The 15,521-nt window shown below is 44.1% G+C and overlaps 1 protein-coding gene across 1 annotated transcript in view; it reads left to right on the top strand.

The window, feature by feature from the left end:
• Nucleotides 1–1,242, top strand: part of SNX3 (sorting nexin 3) — a 40,495-nt gene extending 39,253 nt beyond the window's left edge. Inside the window, exon 4 of the mRNA XM_019735072.2 lies at nucleotides 505–1,242. Coding sequence (XP_019590631.1) covers nucleotides 505–610 — 106 coding nt within the window. The 3' untranslated portion in view covers nucleotides 611–1,242. The remainder of the gene's footprint in view (nucleotides 1–504) is intronic.
• Nucleotides 1,243–15,521: the final 14,279 nt, after the last annotated feature.

Raw genomic sequence — 15,521 nt, 5'->3', positions numbered from 1 at the left:
AAATCTGTTTGCCCAGTCTGATCTTGTGTTTAGTCTGATGAAAACCTTTAAAAGCAAGCAACCCTCCTCTGCCCCGCCCCCCAAAAAAACCCACACACCTGTGCCTAATTCTTAGTATTTTGGGTTTTTGTTGAACTTCAGTGTATTTCTAACTCTATCCTATATCTTTTCCTTCTTTAAAATGGATTCTTAGAATCAGGACACATTTCATTTTTAATATTAAAGTTAATTTAGGTTTCTTATGAATATACCAACTAAATTGTAAAGAAGCTAATTGGGTACATATGCCAGAAGCAGTACAAAACTAATGATTAAATGTTTCATAAATTACCTTTGTGAACCGAAGGAAAGAAAATGTACCATAAGTTGATGGAGTAGAGCTTTATGGGCGGCCCAGAATAACACTTATTGCTACATTGTACTTGCTTCCTAGCATAACACATACGTGTGTTTGACCTCCCCCCCATAAAATATTGGACTAAATTTGTATTTTTTTATTCCTAGGGTCGCTGGTCATCCTCTTGCACAGAATGAACGTTGTCTTCACATGTTTTTACAGGATGAAATAATAGATAAAAGCTATACTCCATCTAAAATAAGACATGCCTGAAATTTGGCGAAAGGGGGTAAAAAAAACTTTCCGTGACTATTACCGATTCACCAGTGAAGACGTTCTAACTTTTAGCATGCTGCACAGAAACTGGTATAACATGCCTTCAGTATACTAACACTCGTATGCTCTCTTTTATTTTGTTTTGTTTTAGCAGTTGACAAGAAGTTAATTTGCTTTAGTGAAAATCCCAGCCTTTCTCTGTAATAGCTCTCTATAATCCCTCATTCCAGCCTTTCTCGAATGTGGTACACATGATAGCCTCCCAAACCTGTTACTGGTATAATCTGCAGTGTCCTAACTAAAGTTACTGACTTGGTCTTATCTGCACAGTTTTTGTGTCATGTTTGCTTCTTGAACTTGATTACCTAGAATATTTCTCTTCTCCTCTTTGTAATACGTGCTTGTGTGTAGGAGCACTACCCCACTGGTTTCCAGCACTCACATGGAAGATACACACTTGCGTGCAGAAAGAATCTCCCTTCAGGCTTGTAATACCCTTCACATGGAAGATCAAGGAGGGAAATCTTTATATTCTGTATAAAAACAAAATCAAATTTATATACTAAAATCATTTGTCTAAAAATTTAAGTTGTTTTCAAATAAAAATAAAAATGCATTTCTGATATGCACTGATTGTGTTGCCTTCAGCTTTTCTTTTCTCCCTTTACGGCTTTCCTACTTAACTCACTTGTTGAGAGGGATTATTTACTAATTATATACTTCTCATTCCTGTAACTCCATTCTCCTTTAAACAGTGGTGATATCAAATATGCCACCACCCTTTCAATGGGGTATTTTCTTTTAAACAAAAAAAGTGATGTACTAAAAAAAAGCATTCCTTAAGGCTTATTGAGTCGTTATGAAGCACTTTGTGTATTTAAAAAATGCTTTATAATCTCAAGTCATTCTTTTTAAAAGGCCTTTTAAGATAAGTCAATACCATGCCTCCTATTTTTTAGAAGATTTTTTTTTTTGGTAGCTCATCTGAGTGATTTGCTTAACAAACTTAGCAAGGGTGTAATAACCCATTTCTTAGCAAACTCGCGTTTTTTGCTCCCCTTTACCCGAGGGAGAGGGGCACAGCGTTGTAGCCTGACTCGTGTACCTGATAAGCCAGAAAAGGCAGGACTCCTTGCTGCCTGCCCTATGTTGTGGCCAGACCTTTCAGCCAGAATGTGGTCTCTAGTTTGAGTCTGCACAACATCTGGTGCTTTGGGGGCCCACTGTGACCTCGAGTTAAACCCCAAGGTAAAGTTTGTCCTCCCACACCAGAGCGTCACCTAGAGACAGGTCAGTCCATTTGAGAGGAAACCAGCTTAGGTTCTGGCCAAACACGAATGTTTACGAAGCAGATTGGAAATCACAGGGAGACGTCAGAGCTGCACTGTGAGGCCTTAGTACTTCCCAATTCCGTCAGACGACCGTTTCCTTACTGTAAGGCACAAAGTTAAACAATGTGAATTTTATTTCCATGAGCTGGAGAGGTAAAATCAAAGGCTGTCTGTTGGTATGCAGAACGGAGGAATGGTAGCCCTGCTAAACTGAGGAATTACTCTGAAGCAGGGCTTCTCAGCCAGGGATGATTTTTGTCCCCCAGGCAACATTGGGCAACATCTCCAGACATTTTTGCTTGTCACAACTGGAGAACGCCACTGGAAACCAGTGGGCAGAAGTTAGAGGTGCTGCTAAAGCTGCAGTGCACAGGGTAGCTTCTCACAACAGTAAAACGTCAGTAGTGCTGAGGTTTCCGCTCTCTGTGGTGTTCTTTTGATTTTAATCATTTATAGATGAGGGAATAGTGTAGTTTAGGATGGATTGTACTGGCCTGCTCCTAACCTGTCCTGTTTTTTAAGGGCAGGCATGTTCTCAGAAAGCAGAAATCGGATGATTTTCAGTTAGGTGAAGCGTTGCTTATACCAGGTAACACGTTTTTACCTAATGTAGGGAAGGTGCTTTTCAGTGTTGTCTCTCAGAGAATTCAAACCATGGTCTCTGTTAAAACTACACCTTTAAGCCTGTGAAGTGAAAATACAGGTGCTGTTAACTCCAAACCACATAGGAGGACGCACTAGAAGCCCAGAAGAGTCTCCCTAAGCGAACAGGAGGTAATCTGGCAGTGGGTTATGCAGCGAGAGTCAAGGCTGCGTCCTCTCAGTACGTACTTGCCTTGTTTCAACTCCTGCCGGTTGTAATGGGTGGGACCGTTAGTAACTTACAGTTCTTAGGACTAAATATAAAATCCCCAGAAAACAGCACTGTCTGCGACTTGTAAAGGCTTCATAACAGTTCTCCGATGGCCGTGCTAATCGCAGATAGAGTGGTAGTAACAGCAAACGGCACCAACACACCCATGGCGGTTTTCAGATGGATTTATCTGGTATTTGGCTTCTTGCTTGGAGGTTCCGCCATCATGACCCTCAGTAGTGATGATGGCCCCTGGTGGGGGTGCAGGGGAGCGTCTCCTGATTACACCCTGTGGCTTTTCAGCTTGCCCTCTTGTTACGGGCCACTCCAGATTAAAAGTCCTTGTCCTGTTGCCTTTCCCTGTTTGGGTTATAGGCGTGACGATGAATATGGCCAATGAACGGAGGAGGCTGCTGCCCCCCAGCCCTTTACAGATAAGATTTGTTTGAAGTATGGATGGACGAATACTTGAGCGCACTGCCTGGCATGGAGATTAACTGCTCAAGGGGTGCTAACTGATTATTACAGTATGGAAGAGTTTGGACCAGGAAATGAGTTAGAAACTGTTTAAGGAGAGTGGAGTGTCTTCCTCAATAGTGCCTTTGTGACTGTCACAACTTCCCTATGAAGTAAACACTGTTCTCCTCTACAGATAAGAAAGCTGATGCTCTGCAAGCGTAACAGGTCGAGGTTACACAGGATGTGATGGCTCCAAGTACGGCATCTGACTCGGGCCAGGGGACAGGCCCTGGGATGTGGTACCCAGCCTGATTTGGGTGCTCAGTAGATTGAATGAACGAAAGGGTGAATTTTCAGTAACATTTCCTACATCCTCTAGGCTGAACATGAGTGATTAAGTGGCTGGGTTTGGTTTTGTTTTTTAGTTTGATTTTAAGTGTGGGTATAAAAGCACTTTTGGACATGAAGAGCTTGCTGATCAGAAGTATCTTACTTTCCTAAATTTAGCTGTGCATCACAATTACTCCCTCAAACTGAGTCCAGGGTTTTTTTGTTTTTTTTAACACTTCCCACATAAATTGGAAACAGCCAGGTTTGGGCACTTAGCTAGAAGGCCCTTTGATTTCCAGGAATTTGGTCAGATTTTATCTTGCCTATGTTAACCTGGCTTCTTAAGTCATTAGAAAAAGACATCAGGAAATGGAGAAAAAGTCAGGACTTAACCAGATCTTGAGAAATTAATTTTGTAAATCTTGATTTACAGTAACTGAAGTTTGCCTATTTCAACCTTGCTAAGGAAAGATCTTCATTTGGAGGTCAGGAAAATTCGTTCAAAAGCACAAAAGGAAGTTTAGAGGATGTTGGGTAACACTTCACCACAGATGCTTTTTTACTGTAAGATGAGTACTAGACATGGAAGTGACCCCATAAAATGAAAGCACTAAGCATTTTCTGTGTGCAAAGCATTAACATAAAAAGGCCAAACACGGGCCCTTTTCTCAAAAATCTCAGTCTTGCCAGGACAGTGTCATGTAAAGACTCCTTGATAGCATAGCCAGACAGTAAACATGACAGATGTGAGGACAGGAACGGGCATGGGAGGGAATGACCATTCAAAATAAAAGAAAGGGGGGCCTGCCCAGTGGCTCAGGCAGTTAGAGCTCCATGCTCCTAACCCCGAAGGCTGCTGGTTCGATTCCCACGTGGGCCAGTGGGCTCTCAACCACAAGGTTGCCGGTTCAACTCCTCGAGTCCTGCAAGGGATGGTGGGTAGCACCCCCTGCAACTAAGATTGAACACGGCACCTTGAGCTGAGCTGCTGCTGAGCTCCCAGATGGCTTTTGGTTGGAGCGTGTCCTCTCAACCACAAGGTTGCGGGTTAGACTCCCACAAGGGATGGTGGGCTGTGCCCCCTGCAACTAGTAATGGCAACTAGACCTGGAGCTGAGCTGCGTCCTCCACAACTAAGACTGAATGGACAACCAGTTGACTTGGAAAAAAGTCCTGGAAGTACACACTGTTCCCCAATAAAGTCCTGTTCCCCTTCCCCAATAAAATCTTTAAAAAAAGAAAAGAAAGAAAGAGAAAGGGGACTTCCAGCTTCAGCTCTGACGTGCAAAGTGCTTGCAAGTTGGCACCGTTGTCCTTACAACAAGAAAAAGCTGGACAGACGGAGAATCCATGACTTTTGGATCCACCCATCAGAGAACAGGTTGCAGGGCAAACCACCACCCCAAAATCTGAAGAGACAGACTCACCTAGTGAGGCACAGTCAAGATATGTTTACATGGAGCAAAAACTGCTTGAGCCATAAACTGGCAGAACACTTAGATGGTAATATTGGTGAATTGCTGGAGGTTGAATGTGGTCTAGCATGAGAGTGAGAAACTCCCGGAGACGACAGTCTTAAAGGGGCCCCTACACGTTTACTTCTAGGAACCCCACCAGATTCCCACAGTGAAGATCAAGAAATCCCATTATGGGTCTGACATGGAGAGGAGATGAATAATCATTGTGAAATGAATCTAGAACCTTCTTTATTACAAAAGCCTACTCTCCAGGGTAAAGTACCTTGCCAGAGCCTTATCCCAGTGGGGGAAAGGGCACTCTTCCCACACCAGCCCCTCTAGCCTTCCTGTCTCACCTAAGGGGGAAAAAAGTCAACAGAGGTTAAGACTAAGGAAACAGATTGGGGATGCTTCAGGCATGCAAGGGAGGAAGGAGCAGAGGGATTAGCCAGACACCGGGGAAGCACGTGAGAAGGTTACGGGCCCACTAAAACACTGAGATTTGATCTGGAGCTTATAGACTGCCCCCATCCCCCAACTTTACCACTACACCACTAGGGCTCCAGTATAATCATGGTTGATTACAGCTGAAAGCTGCAAGACAGACTCTTGAGCAATAATTAGGGAAAGCCAAAGTTAAGACAGGTAAGAGCAAAGACACTGGAAGAATTTGAAGCCTCTAGTACCTCTACAGCAAACATTAAACACAGTCCGCTCCCTAGCCAGGTAAATCTTCGCCTGTAAGACCTGTTTACCTCAATTTCTATTATCCAATTCAACATGTCTGGCTTTCAACAGAAAATTACAAGACATGCCAAAAGGCAAGAAAAAACAGTTTGGAGAGAAAGCAGTCATCAGAACCAGAGTCGGATATGACGTAGATGTTGGAATTATCCAACGGAATTTTAAATAACTATGATTAATATGTCAAAGGTTTTCATGGAAAACAACATGCAAGAGCAGAGGGTAATGTAATCAGAAATGGAAACCAGAATCAAAAGGAAATGCTAGTAGAAATCTAAGTCGCCATAAATACACAAGAAGAATGCCTTCCATGGGCTCATCAGTAGACTGCAGAGTTTAGGAAAGACTCTGAATCTGAAGATAGGTCAATAGAAACTTCCCAAACTGAGATGCAAAGAGAAAAACAGTAGAAAAAAACAGAACAGAACTTCCAAAAACTGGGGGATCGTTGCAAAAAGTCTAACAGGTTTAATGGGAATACCAAAAAGAAAAGACAACAGCAAAATTAAAGATACCAAACAACAGATCCAGGAAGCTGAGAGAACAACAAGTAGGATAAGTTCGAAAAACAACACAGGCATATCATTCTAACTGCAGAAACCCAAAGACCAATAGAAAATCTTAAAAGACGCCAAAGAGAGTAAAATAAAGGAGTGCAGGTTTGACAGTTTTTAAGTACCTTTTATCAGTAGCCTTGAGGCCAGAGGTGGTGATACTTTATAACACCTGAAGTTCTTAACCTGGAGTCTGAATTTGGATGGGAAAAAAGTTGCATCTTTATACTTAGTATTCTCTAACTGAAATTTAGCATTTCTTCCATTGCGAATGTAGGAACAAACCCTAATAGTATAAGCAGAACTTGCGACTGTCACCAATTAAAAAGTGCAAATATGTTATATCACATTTGTTTTTACAGATCTTGAAATACACTCACTACTTGAAAATTATTGTAATTATTAGAACAGACCCAAGATCTTGTTTAATGTGTTTAAAGAGAGGCACCTATTTTCTCGCCAGTTTTACAAAACAAATATATTTCAATAAATTGATTTCCTTTGTAATCCTATGTGTTTTTATTTTTTTGCTTTTATACACATCTGAGTAGGGATCTGTGGTAGAAAACCGGTTAGGAACCATGATGGAACAAATCCTGCACCCTGCCGTCACAGTGTGATTTGGGTGTGCCCGGCCGCTGTTCTGGTGGGTGCGTGAGGAGGGGAAGGACAGGGCGAGAGAGACTGGGAAACAACCACCCTACTGTCTCTTACATGCTTAGGTTTCGGCCTGGGCTCTTTACATGTATTTTCTCATTTAATTCTCAAAACAGCCCTGTGGGGTAGGTGTTCTCCCCATTTTACCAGCAGAAGAACTGAGACAGAGTTTAATTTGCTCAAGGTCACACAGCCAAGTACACAGTGAAACTGGGATCCAAACCCAGGTCTTTCTGGTTCTAAAACCTGTGCTTGTGTGATGCCTGTGTGACAGTTGGCTCTTAGGCCAGAGCCCATGTCAAAACATCGCCCTGACAGCTGGTCCTGCAGGCTGGTGTTTCGGGGCCTCTGGCCTCCTGGGCATCGGAGCCCCTAGTGCACGCACCGTTGGCTTACCACAAGTGGCGTTATCAGAGGCCAACACAAGCAGAGACTCATTATTTTGATCTAAAGGAAAGTTAAACATTTAAGAGAATTTTGTTATAAAACTGGAATGGCCATCCCAGCTTGGCAGATGTAAACACTGCAGCTTTGTCATTACTTAGCTTTCTCGGTACATTTCCTTTCCTTTCTACCTAGATTATACTTTAATCCAGTTGTTTTCATGTTCAGTAAATCCAAACCTTGTTTAACCAGTTTATTCATCGGAGAGACTCTGAGGTGAAGAAAGTTTTGTCCTTTCAACTGCACTGGGGATTTGCTGTCTTCTTTCTGCAAAGGGATTTTCCTGGACCTGTAATCTGAACACTTTGACCTGTTGGGGAGGGGAGGGGTTCCCCACTTTGAGCAAATTTGTGAGTCTTTTGTGTGCTGTGGAGCAGAGACAATGCCCTTCTGTGAACGTCTTCTCTCAAGGACAGTAGTAATTGATGTTAGGAATGTTAATCATTTGGCTATCACCTCCTCACAGCCTGGCTTCCCCGGCCACTGCGGCTGCCCCACTTGCCTCGGTTGCCTGGGCTGTGCGCTTCGGGATAGACCCACCACTCTGGGACAGCATTCGAGAGAGGTTTGTCCATGAGCATTCTGAGAGTTGACAGTCTCACTTAAACTGAAGTGGATTGTTCTCAGACAACAGTCTGTGTTGGTGAAACGACAGGTCCTCGTACACGTCTGGTGGGAGGATAAACTGGCACAACTTCCATGGCAAGAGCTACCAAAACTATAAGCCCACGATCCCACTCCTAGGAATTTATCTCACAGACATAGTTTCTGTTTTGAGAAATGATATTTATAGGATACAATATTTTCTCTGATTATTAAATGAATATCTCTGAACGATTATACAAGAAATAGGTAACGAGTAGCCTGGTTGAGGGGACTGGGTGGCTCAAAGGCAGAGGGGAGAGGAAAACATTTCACTGTACACTCTTAAAAAATTATAATAATTTTAGATGTACAGAAAAGTTGTGAAAATAATATAAAGAGTTCTCATATGCCCCCTCCTCCAGTTTCTCCTTATGTTGACATCTTATATAATCATGATATTTTTGTTAAAACTAAGAAACCAGCACTGGTACATTACTATCAACTAAGTTCCAAACTTTATTTGACTTTCACCAACTTTTCTAATGTCCTCTTCCTGTTCCAGGATCCAATCCCGAAGACCACATTGCATTTAGTTGTCATATCTCTTTAGTCCTTTGGTCTTTGGAACTTTTTGAATATTGTATCATGTGACTACTAACTAGTCAAAAAATAAGTAAATTTTTCAAAAATTAAACTTATAGACTCATAGGATGTTAGACCTGTAAGGAATCTTAGAAGCAATCCAATCCAAGCCTCATTTTTCAGGCACAGGAAAGGGCGTTTCCAAGGGTTTCCCCTGATAGTAGACCCAGAGCCCAGACGAGAAACAGGAGCCAGGGGGGTTCTGGGCAGGAGTAGGAAGAGGATAAGCTTTAAAGCCACCTAGACCTGGGTTCAAATCCTAGCTCTGTGTCCTTGGGCCAGTCGGTATTCTTTTTTGCCTGGATTCTTTCAACATAATGTTTTTAAGATTCAACCATGTTGTGTGTATCGGTAACTTGCGTAAAAGACCAAAGAAAAAAACAGTTCTCTGAGAAAGTAGTCATGATTCCTAACAATTCGTTGAGAAAAAAAAGTGTGTTTTTCCATCCTTGATCTCTACTTCTTGTGCCGAAATGTGACACCACTGACCAGACTCCCTTCCTGGGAACACGCAAGCACATTGAGTCGTCAGGTGCAGGTACGGATAGTAGGGAAGCCCTGGGAAGGAAGCCTGGGAGTCAGAGGCCCACATCTTCATTCCTCAGCGAGAGGGAATGAGAGGAAAAGTAAGCTCCCAATATAGGCACGGAGACACACTCCATATAAAGCAGGGAGTTGATCTTTTCTGTGGACTTCACAATGAAGCTACATGAGCTGGAGAAAAAGCTGAGCTCTGGGTTCAGAGCAGCTGTGTGACCTTCGCAATGTCACTCAGCTGCCTGGGCCTCCAGTGTAAAATGATGGGAGTGGACTGCTCAGCTGTACATTCTCTCCTGTTTCTCTGTCATTTGTCCTCCGCACTCTAAGGCATACCCTTATCAGTCCCCTCTCTCAGCTCCCATGCCCTTGTTTTTCCTGTATTAATGAGACACCATGGATGGGGAGGTTTTACTCTAAGTTTGCTTGGGGATTCCCAAGAAAGCAGGCACCTCCTTATTACCTTCCAGATTGCATGTCTCCCCACAGACCCTCCAGCACCTGTAATTCCTGCAGTCAAGACTAAAGTCAATGCTCCAGCTTTGGAAATGTTAAATTTCTTAACTATAAAAATAAATATAAATAACAAAAAAACCAATAAATGTAAATACAATAAATATGTTATTAAAAATAATTTTAGGGGTGGCGGGTTAGTTCAGTTGGTTGGAGCATGGTGCTGATAACACCAAGGTTGCCGGTTCGATCCCCACATGGGCCACTGTGAGCTGTGCCCTCCTTAAAAAAAATAATTTAAAAAATAAAACCACCTGATAGTTGGCAAATAGATGAAAAAATAACTTACCCATAATCCCACCATTTTTTCCTATGCAGATTTTCACAATAATCTTGCCAATAATAAATGGAAGGGTATACAAAGTGGGTATGTGCTACCTTTTATTATTGGAGATTTTATTATTTTGATTAAAACACATTATAAATAATACTTTGGTGAGCATCTCCATGCATAAAGCTCTTAGGTGTTTCTTTGAGCCAGAGTTCCAGACGTGCCTCTAAAAATGTGAGTATCTTTGGCACGTGACACAAGTCACTAAACTGTCTTTCACAAGAATTGTGTACTAACTTCCTGTACAAGCCTTCTGTAAAATGCCTAACTCTGTGGCACCCTTTCCTTGGGGAAGATGCCTCACTAATAGGTGTATTTTTTCAGCTGGGAGGTGAAATTGGCATTCTCATTCCCTGCTGGCTTGATCTCTGGAAGAGATACTATTTCTAGGCCGTAGCCAGCTATTGGGGCAATACAGCCTGCTGTCCTTATCTCCTCTGGTGTTAACTGCTTACGTTTCTAAACTCCCATGGGGGCAGAGTTATACAATGGACTGACTGCTAGCATTTTCTTTCTTCAGCAGGGTCTGAGTTTCACTTGCAAGGAGACGTGTTTTTGTTTTTTTTTTAAATAATAGGATAAAGTGCTTATAAACAATAGGATAAAAGGGATCTGTGAGCAGATGGCAGATATTGGATAAAGCTGAATGATTTGGTGGAAAACACAGGAGTCAATTCCAGGAGGAATTGGAGGTGACCACAGAATTTTACTGAGTGAACTAGAGAAAGTCCCTAACTTACTGCTTTGGTCTTGACACTTGTCAAATGGATTAATAGAACCTATCCCTTCAGCACAACTGACCCCATATACTGCACATTAACACATTTAGCTCTTTATTCAACAAATACTTGACTGCTTTCTAAGTACAGTGCACAGCACTGCACGTTGCGGTCAAGTAGGGGACTGAAGGTGTGTCTCTAGATAACAATTCAAGGTAGAAAGTGGTGCATAAAGAAAGATGTATACACCCTGATTCCAATCAGATTGAAATCAGATTCTAGTTTCAAACATCATCTGCCACCCCCCACCCCACCTTTCAGCCCCTAACTACATACCCTTCAGCCTCCGAAGCTTTGACCTCGAGAGGCCGCTCCACCAGGCATTTGCACATGCTGTTTAGCTAAACCGCTGTGCACAGCAGGTTCACCCTGCTCATCATCATTCGAGAGTCAGCAAAGGCAACTCGCCTACTCAGCAATGGCTTCCTGCTTGCCCCAGGAAGAGGTAAGATTCTTCCTCTCTGGTATTCCCTTAGCAAAGTATCCATGTTTCCATTCCTGATCCATCTCACTGTGTTGCAATTCTTTGTGCCTCTGTCTCCCTTACTAGACCATGAATGAGCTCTGGAGGGCTTTGTCATTTATCTCTGTGTCCTCGCCACGGAGCTAGGTCCTGGCATGCAGTGGGGCCTCAATGAGCCTGACTGGGGGAAGGAAGGAAGGAAGGAAGGAAAGAAGGAAGGAAGGAAGGAAGGAAGGAAGGAAGGAAGGAAGGAAGGAAGGAAGGATGAATATCATAACCCACAGGGTTATGGCAGCTTATTCCCTTCCCGCATTCAAAATTCTTACTTTGGATGATGGCACTGAATGCCACAGCTGGACAGCAGTTTGGAGATCTCTCTACGCCATTATTTCCCAGTTCAAAAGACTGGTCCAGCTCTTTGGAGCTGATGTCGGGCCCAAATGAACCTCTCACTACAATTCAAATTACAGATATACTCCATTTCTTTAGTGTATCTGCTCGTCACCCAGTCTTCACCAACTCACACCTGCTGCTTAGAGATAAAAATCAACTTTCCTCCTATCTTGTGGGATTGATTTAAATAGCTTTTTAGGTAGTTTGCTGTCCCAGAGAGCAGCCCCATCCCCTGCTTTTTCTCTCCAAGAAGGTGTCCCATGTCCTGGAGGCTAGTGCAGCAGAAATATGCTCCTGGCCGTAGGAAGAGCTGGGGTCCTCAGGCACGGAGCCCCCATTCCACTGGTCTCTGGAAAGATGACCCTGGCTACCAGCCAGCATTTGCTCTGAGCTTCACAGCAGCTCTAAGTTGTGGCTCTGGTTTCCAGGACTGGTGGTCCCTGGATGACAGGGCCCCACTTCTGCTCTTGCTGGCTGCTGGAATCTCTTCCAAGTTCTCCAGGTAGTCATAGACCCAGGGGGCCACCCTCCCCTCTGCTGAGTGGTCTGTCACCTTGTCCTGCCATGGCAAGTCTCTAGCTCTTGGGTCAGCTTCCACGTCACAGGAGAACTAAGAGAACATTAAACCTTAGCACCTTGCTTTTCTCCCCACTGTTGTGACAGGTGCATTGGCCACCCCAAAAGTATCATGGAAGCAGGATCAGAGCATTTTGGATCACCAGGATCCAAACCGGTCCGGGGGCAGACTTCTTCCCCTGAAGTGACCTTCACTTCTCCAGGCTCCTGTCTCACATCAGGCCAAGGGTCTGGACATTGGGACACATGCGTCAGTCTGGTTCACTCCCCTTCACTTTCACTCTGTTTTTCCTTCTCCCAACATACTCAAGAACTAGAAAAGGAAGGAGCTTTTCTTTTATGTCCCCCTTTACTTTAACTCTCAGGTAGCTCACGTCTTGGTGTCACTGTCATGGGCCGAAACAGAATTTTTTCTACACTATAGAACTCTGTGAACTGGGTTCTCTAGGTTCCACCTTTGAAAAAGCAGAGAATAAATGAATTGAAAGATTTAAAATAATAGCTTGGTTTACAGTGTTATTATATTTCTGTTTAAACTAGAAAATAGCAAAAACTTTAAAATAGGGAGGTGGAATTATAGATGATTCTTTCCCCCATCTAGATTTTCCTATAGCATTATCTAAAAAGGAAAATCACTTTTAATGTTGCTATAATGTTGTATTTGAAGTAAAATAACTATTCCCTCACCTCAGGCCCATATGCCACCTGCCATGCACATATGAGATATTCCTTAGGCACTGGGTGTGTTAGAAACTGAATCAGCCAGCCCAGCCCTCCCAGGAGGGAAAACTCAGTTGTATTCCCAGGGCCACTCTGATCACGGGCTCTCCGTAGGCAGGAGGAAGCTGGAGTTACCCTGAACTGGAAGAAGGGGGTGCAGAGTGAGCATTGCTCCGGGCTCAGCTGCTGTTTATGGGGTTCCAAGATATCTCTACAGAGGTTGGGAAGGAATGTGTTGCTCTCTGGGGCCTGACAGCCTCAACCCCTCGTCTGAACTACAGATAACCTGGACCCACTCCCCTCCCTACCAGAGTCGAGTTGCCCAGGCTATAAAAAATCCACTGACCTTCCCTCTTCCAGGGTTCTGAAGAGACCTCCCTTTCCATTGCAGAGAGCTCTGATGGGCAAGGATTAGCCCGAAGCACTGTTGGCAAGAACTGGCTTCCTCCTTTTGACATTCAGGGAGACGAAGCTGGGAGCTTTCCAGCTCCTGTGGGGAGTAGACCACAAAGAGCTTGGGGAGTCAGCTCAAGGGGCACAGCCCCTCCTGCACACCAGGCCTTCCCCCCTCCAGCTTCCTCACAGCCCCTGAATGCTCTGCTCCGAATCACTGGCTGCTGCCAATTACAAAAGGACTCTTAACTCTGTTTCGCAGCCCCTTGATTGATCGCACTGGTGAGTGAAATTATAAGCCTTAATGATCACGTTAATTTCAGGGGAAAAGGAAGCGGTCAGAAGAGGTCCTCAATCAGGAGCGTCACAATCAGCGGGGGGAGTTCAATGACAGGCCAGAGCAGAGGAAGAGAGCCAAGAATTAACTTTTTTAAAGGTCACTAGTGAGGAGAGGGAGAGCAAGCCGGCATGAAGGTCGAGGAGCACAGGCGATGCTGGAGCCTGAACTCGAGTCCCGGCCGGGGGTCCGGAGCAAGCGCCAGCACCAGTGCGTCCCGTCCTCAGCTGCACACTGGACTCATCCCGGAGCTTCAAACACTGATGCCTGGGTCACGCCCCGGAGACGCTGGGGTAATGGGTCCAGGGTGCAGCGTGGCCACTGAGATGTGAAAGCTCCCCAGGTGATTCCATGTGCAGCCGAGGCTGAGAACAACTTGTCGAAAGGACAGGTGGGGGACAAGTTGCCAAGGCATATTTAGAAATGCACTTCATCTGACCCGTTCTTGCCACCGAGGAGAATTTGTTCTCTTGGTCTCCTGGCCCCACTTAAAGGTAACGATGATGAAAGCAGAAGGAAGGAAATTAGGCATCGCTGAGGCAAGTGCTCCTTTGCACAGATGGAAAGACTGAGGTGCAGAGAGGTTAACTGACATCACCTTGGTCATAACTAGAACCGCAGCCTCGTCACCCTGGCCAGTGCTCTTTTCACTATGCTCATCGCTCTGGACTCCCTTGGTGGCACTGGGCAACGAGCTGGTGGCCGTTCTCCAGCCTTTCTGGTAGAGCTGCCCAGGCCTCGCCTGCCCCTTGCTCAGTGTCCTTGGAAGTAACAACTGATAGATATTAGAGATACACCAGGGCCACGATAAGACTCCCTAACTCCCCGAGGATCAAACCTATGACCTTGGCCTCCTGAATACGTTGACCCTACTCATGGTTTCCCAGCAGAGCATTGCAATACCCAGGCCAGAAACGTGCCCGGGCTGTGTGGCAACATCCTGGTCTCCTGACCGGAGAGACTGCTGTCTGTACATTGCTGACGAGCTCTGTGGGCAACCGAAAGCTCTGACAACCCTTCCTAACTGTCTATCTGCTGGTTAGCAATATTCAGAGGGAAAAAGCCACTTCATGTTCCAAAATGAGCTTCAAAAGTCTAAAACCATGATTTTAAATACAGACTATATAAACAATAAATGTGCCATTTGTGGGAAAGGTGTCATTTGTGGAGGTATTCAGTTCCAGAGTTCTTGTTCTTCAGTCTCTGTAAGTGCTTATTAAAAATGTTATTGTAAAATGAGTGGCTTGAGATTCTTAGATCTTAGCGGCAGGAAGTGTCTGCCCAGCTGCTTCCACATTTACATTGATCACTTTTTCTCAGCCTTCACGGTGACATGGGGAATCCCAAAAGTTCACAGAAGTGGCCTGAGCTGAAAAATGTGGGGAACCAAGCTCTAACTATGAGATCTACTTACCCAGGCCAGTAAGCATTGTAGCAGAAGCATATTCATAATAGAAACATATGCATTCTCTGTATTTTTTTTTCTAACAGCTTCTGAAGTGTTCATCAAGCCTGTCTGATTAAGCACTTTTAAATTCTGAGCAATGAAATGGGCCCTCTCGTACCCTCTTGGCAGGAGTGCAAATTGATACAACCCTTTTGGAGAGCCATTTGGCTGTATGTATCAAAATTAAAAATGCAGATAATCTTTGACTCAGAAATGCCACTTCCAAGAACTTATCATGCAGATATATCCTCACAAGTCCACAGAAGTGTACATAGAAGGGTAGATTCTTTATAGTTTAATTTATTAGTGAAAAACCGCAAGCAACCCAAATCCATCAACGACGAAAATGTTGAATAAACTGTA

Source organism: Rhinolophus sinicus, linkage group LG05, assembly GCF_036562045.2.
Source record: "Rhinolophus sinicus isolate RSC01 linkage group LG05, ASM3656204v1, whole genome shotgun sequence".
NCBI classification, from domain to species: Eukaryota; Metazoa; Chordata; class Mammalia; order Chiroptera; family Rhinolophidae; genus Rhinolophus; species Rhinolophus sinicus.
Note: the sequence above shows the minus strand (reverse complement) of the source record. Positions and strands in the feature narration are given on the sequence as shown.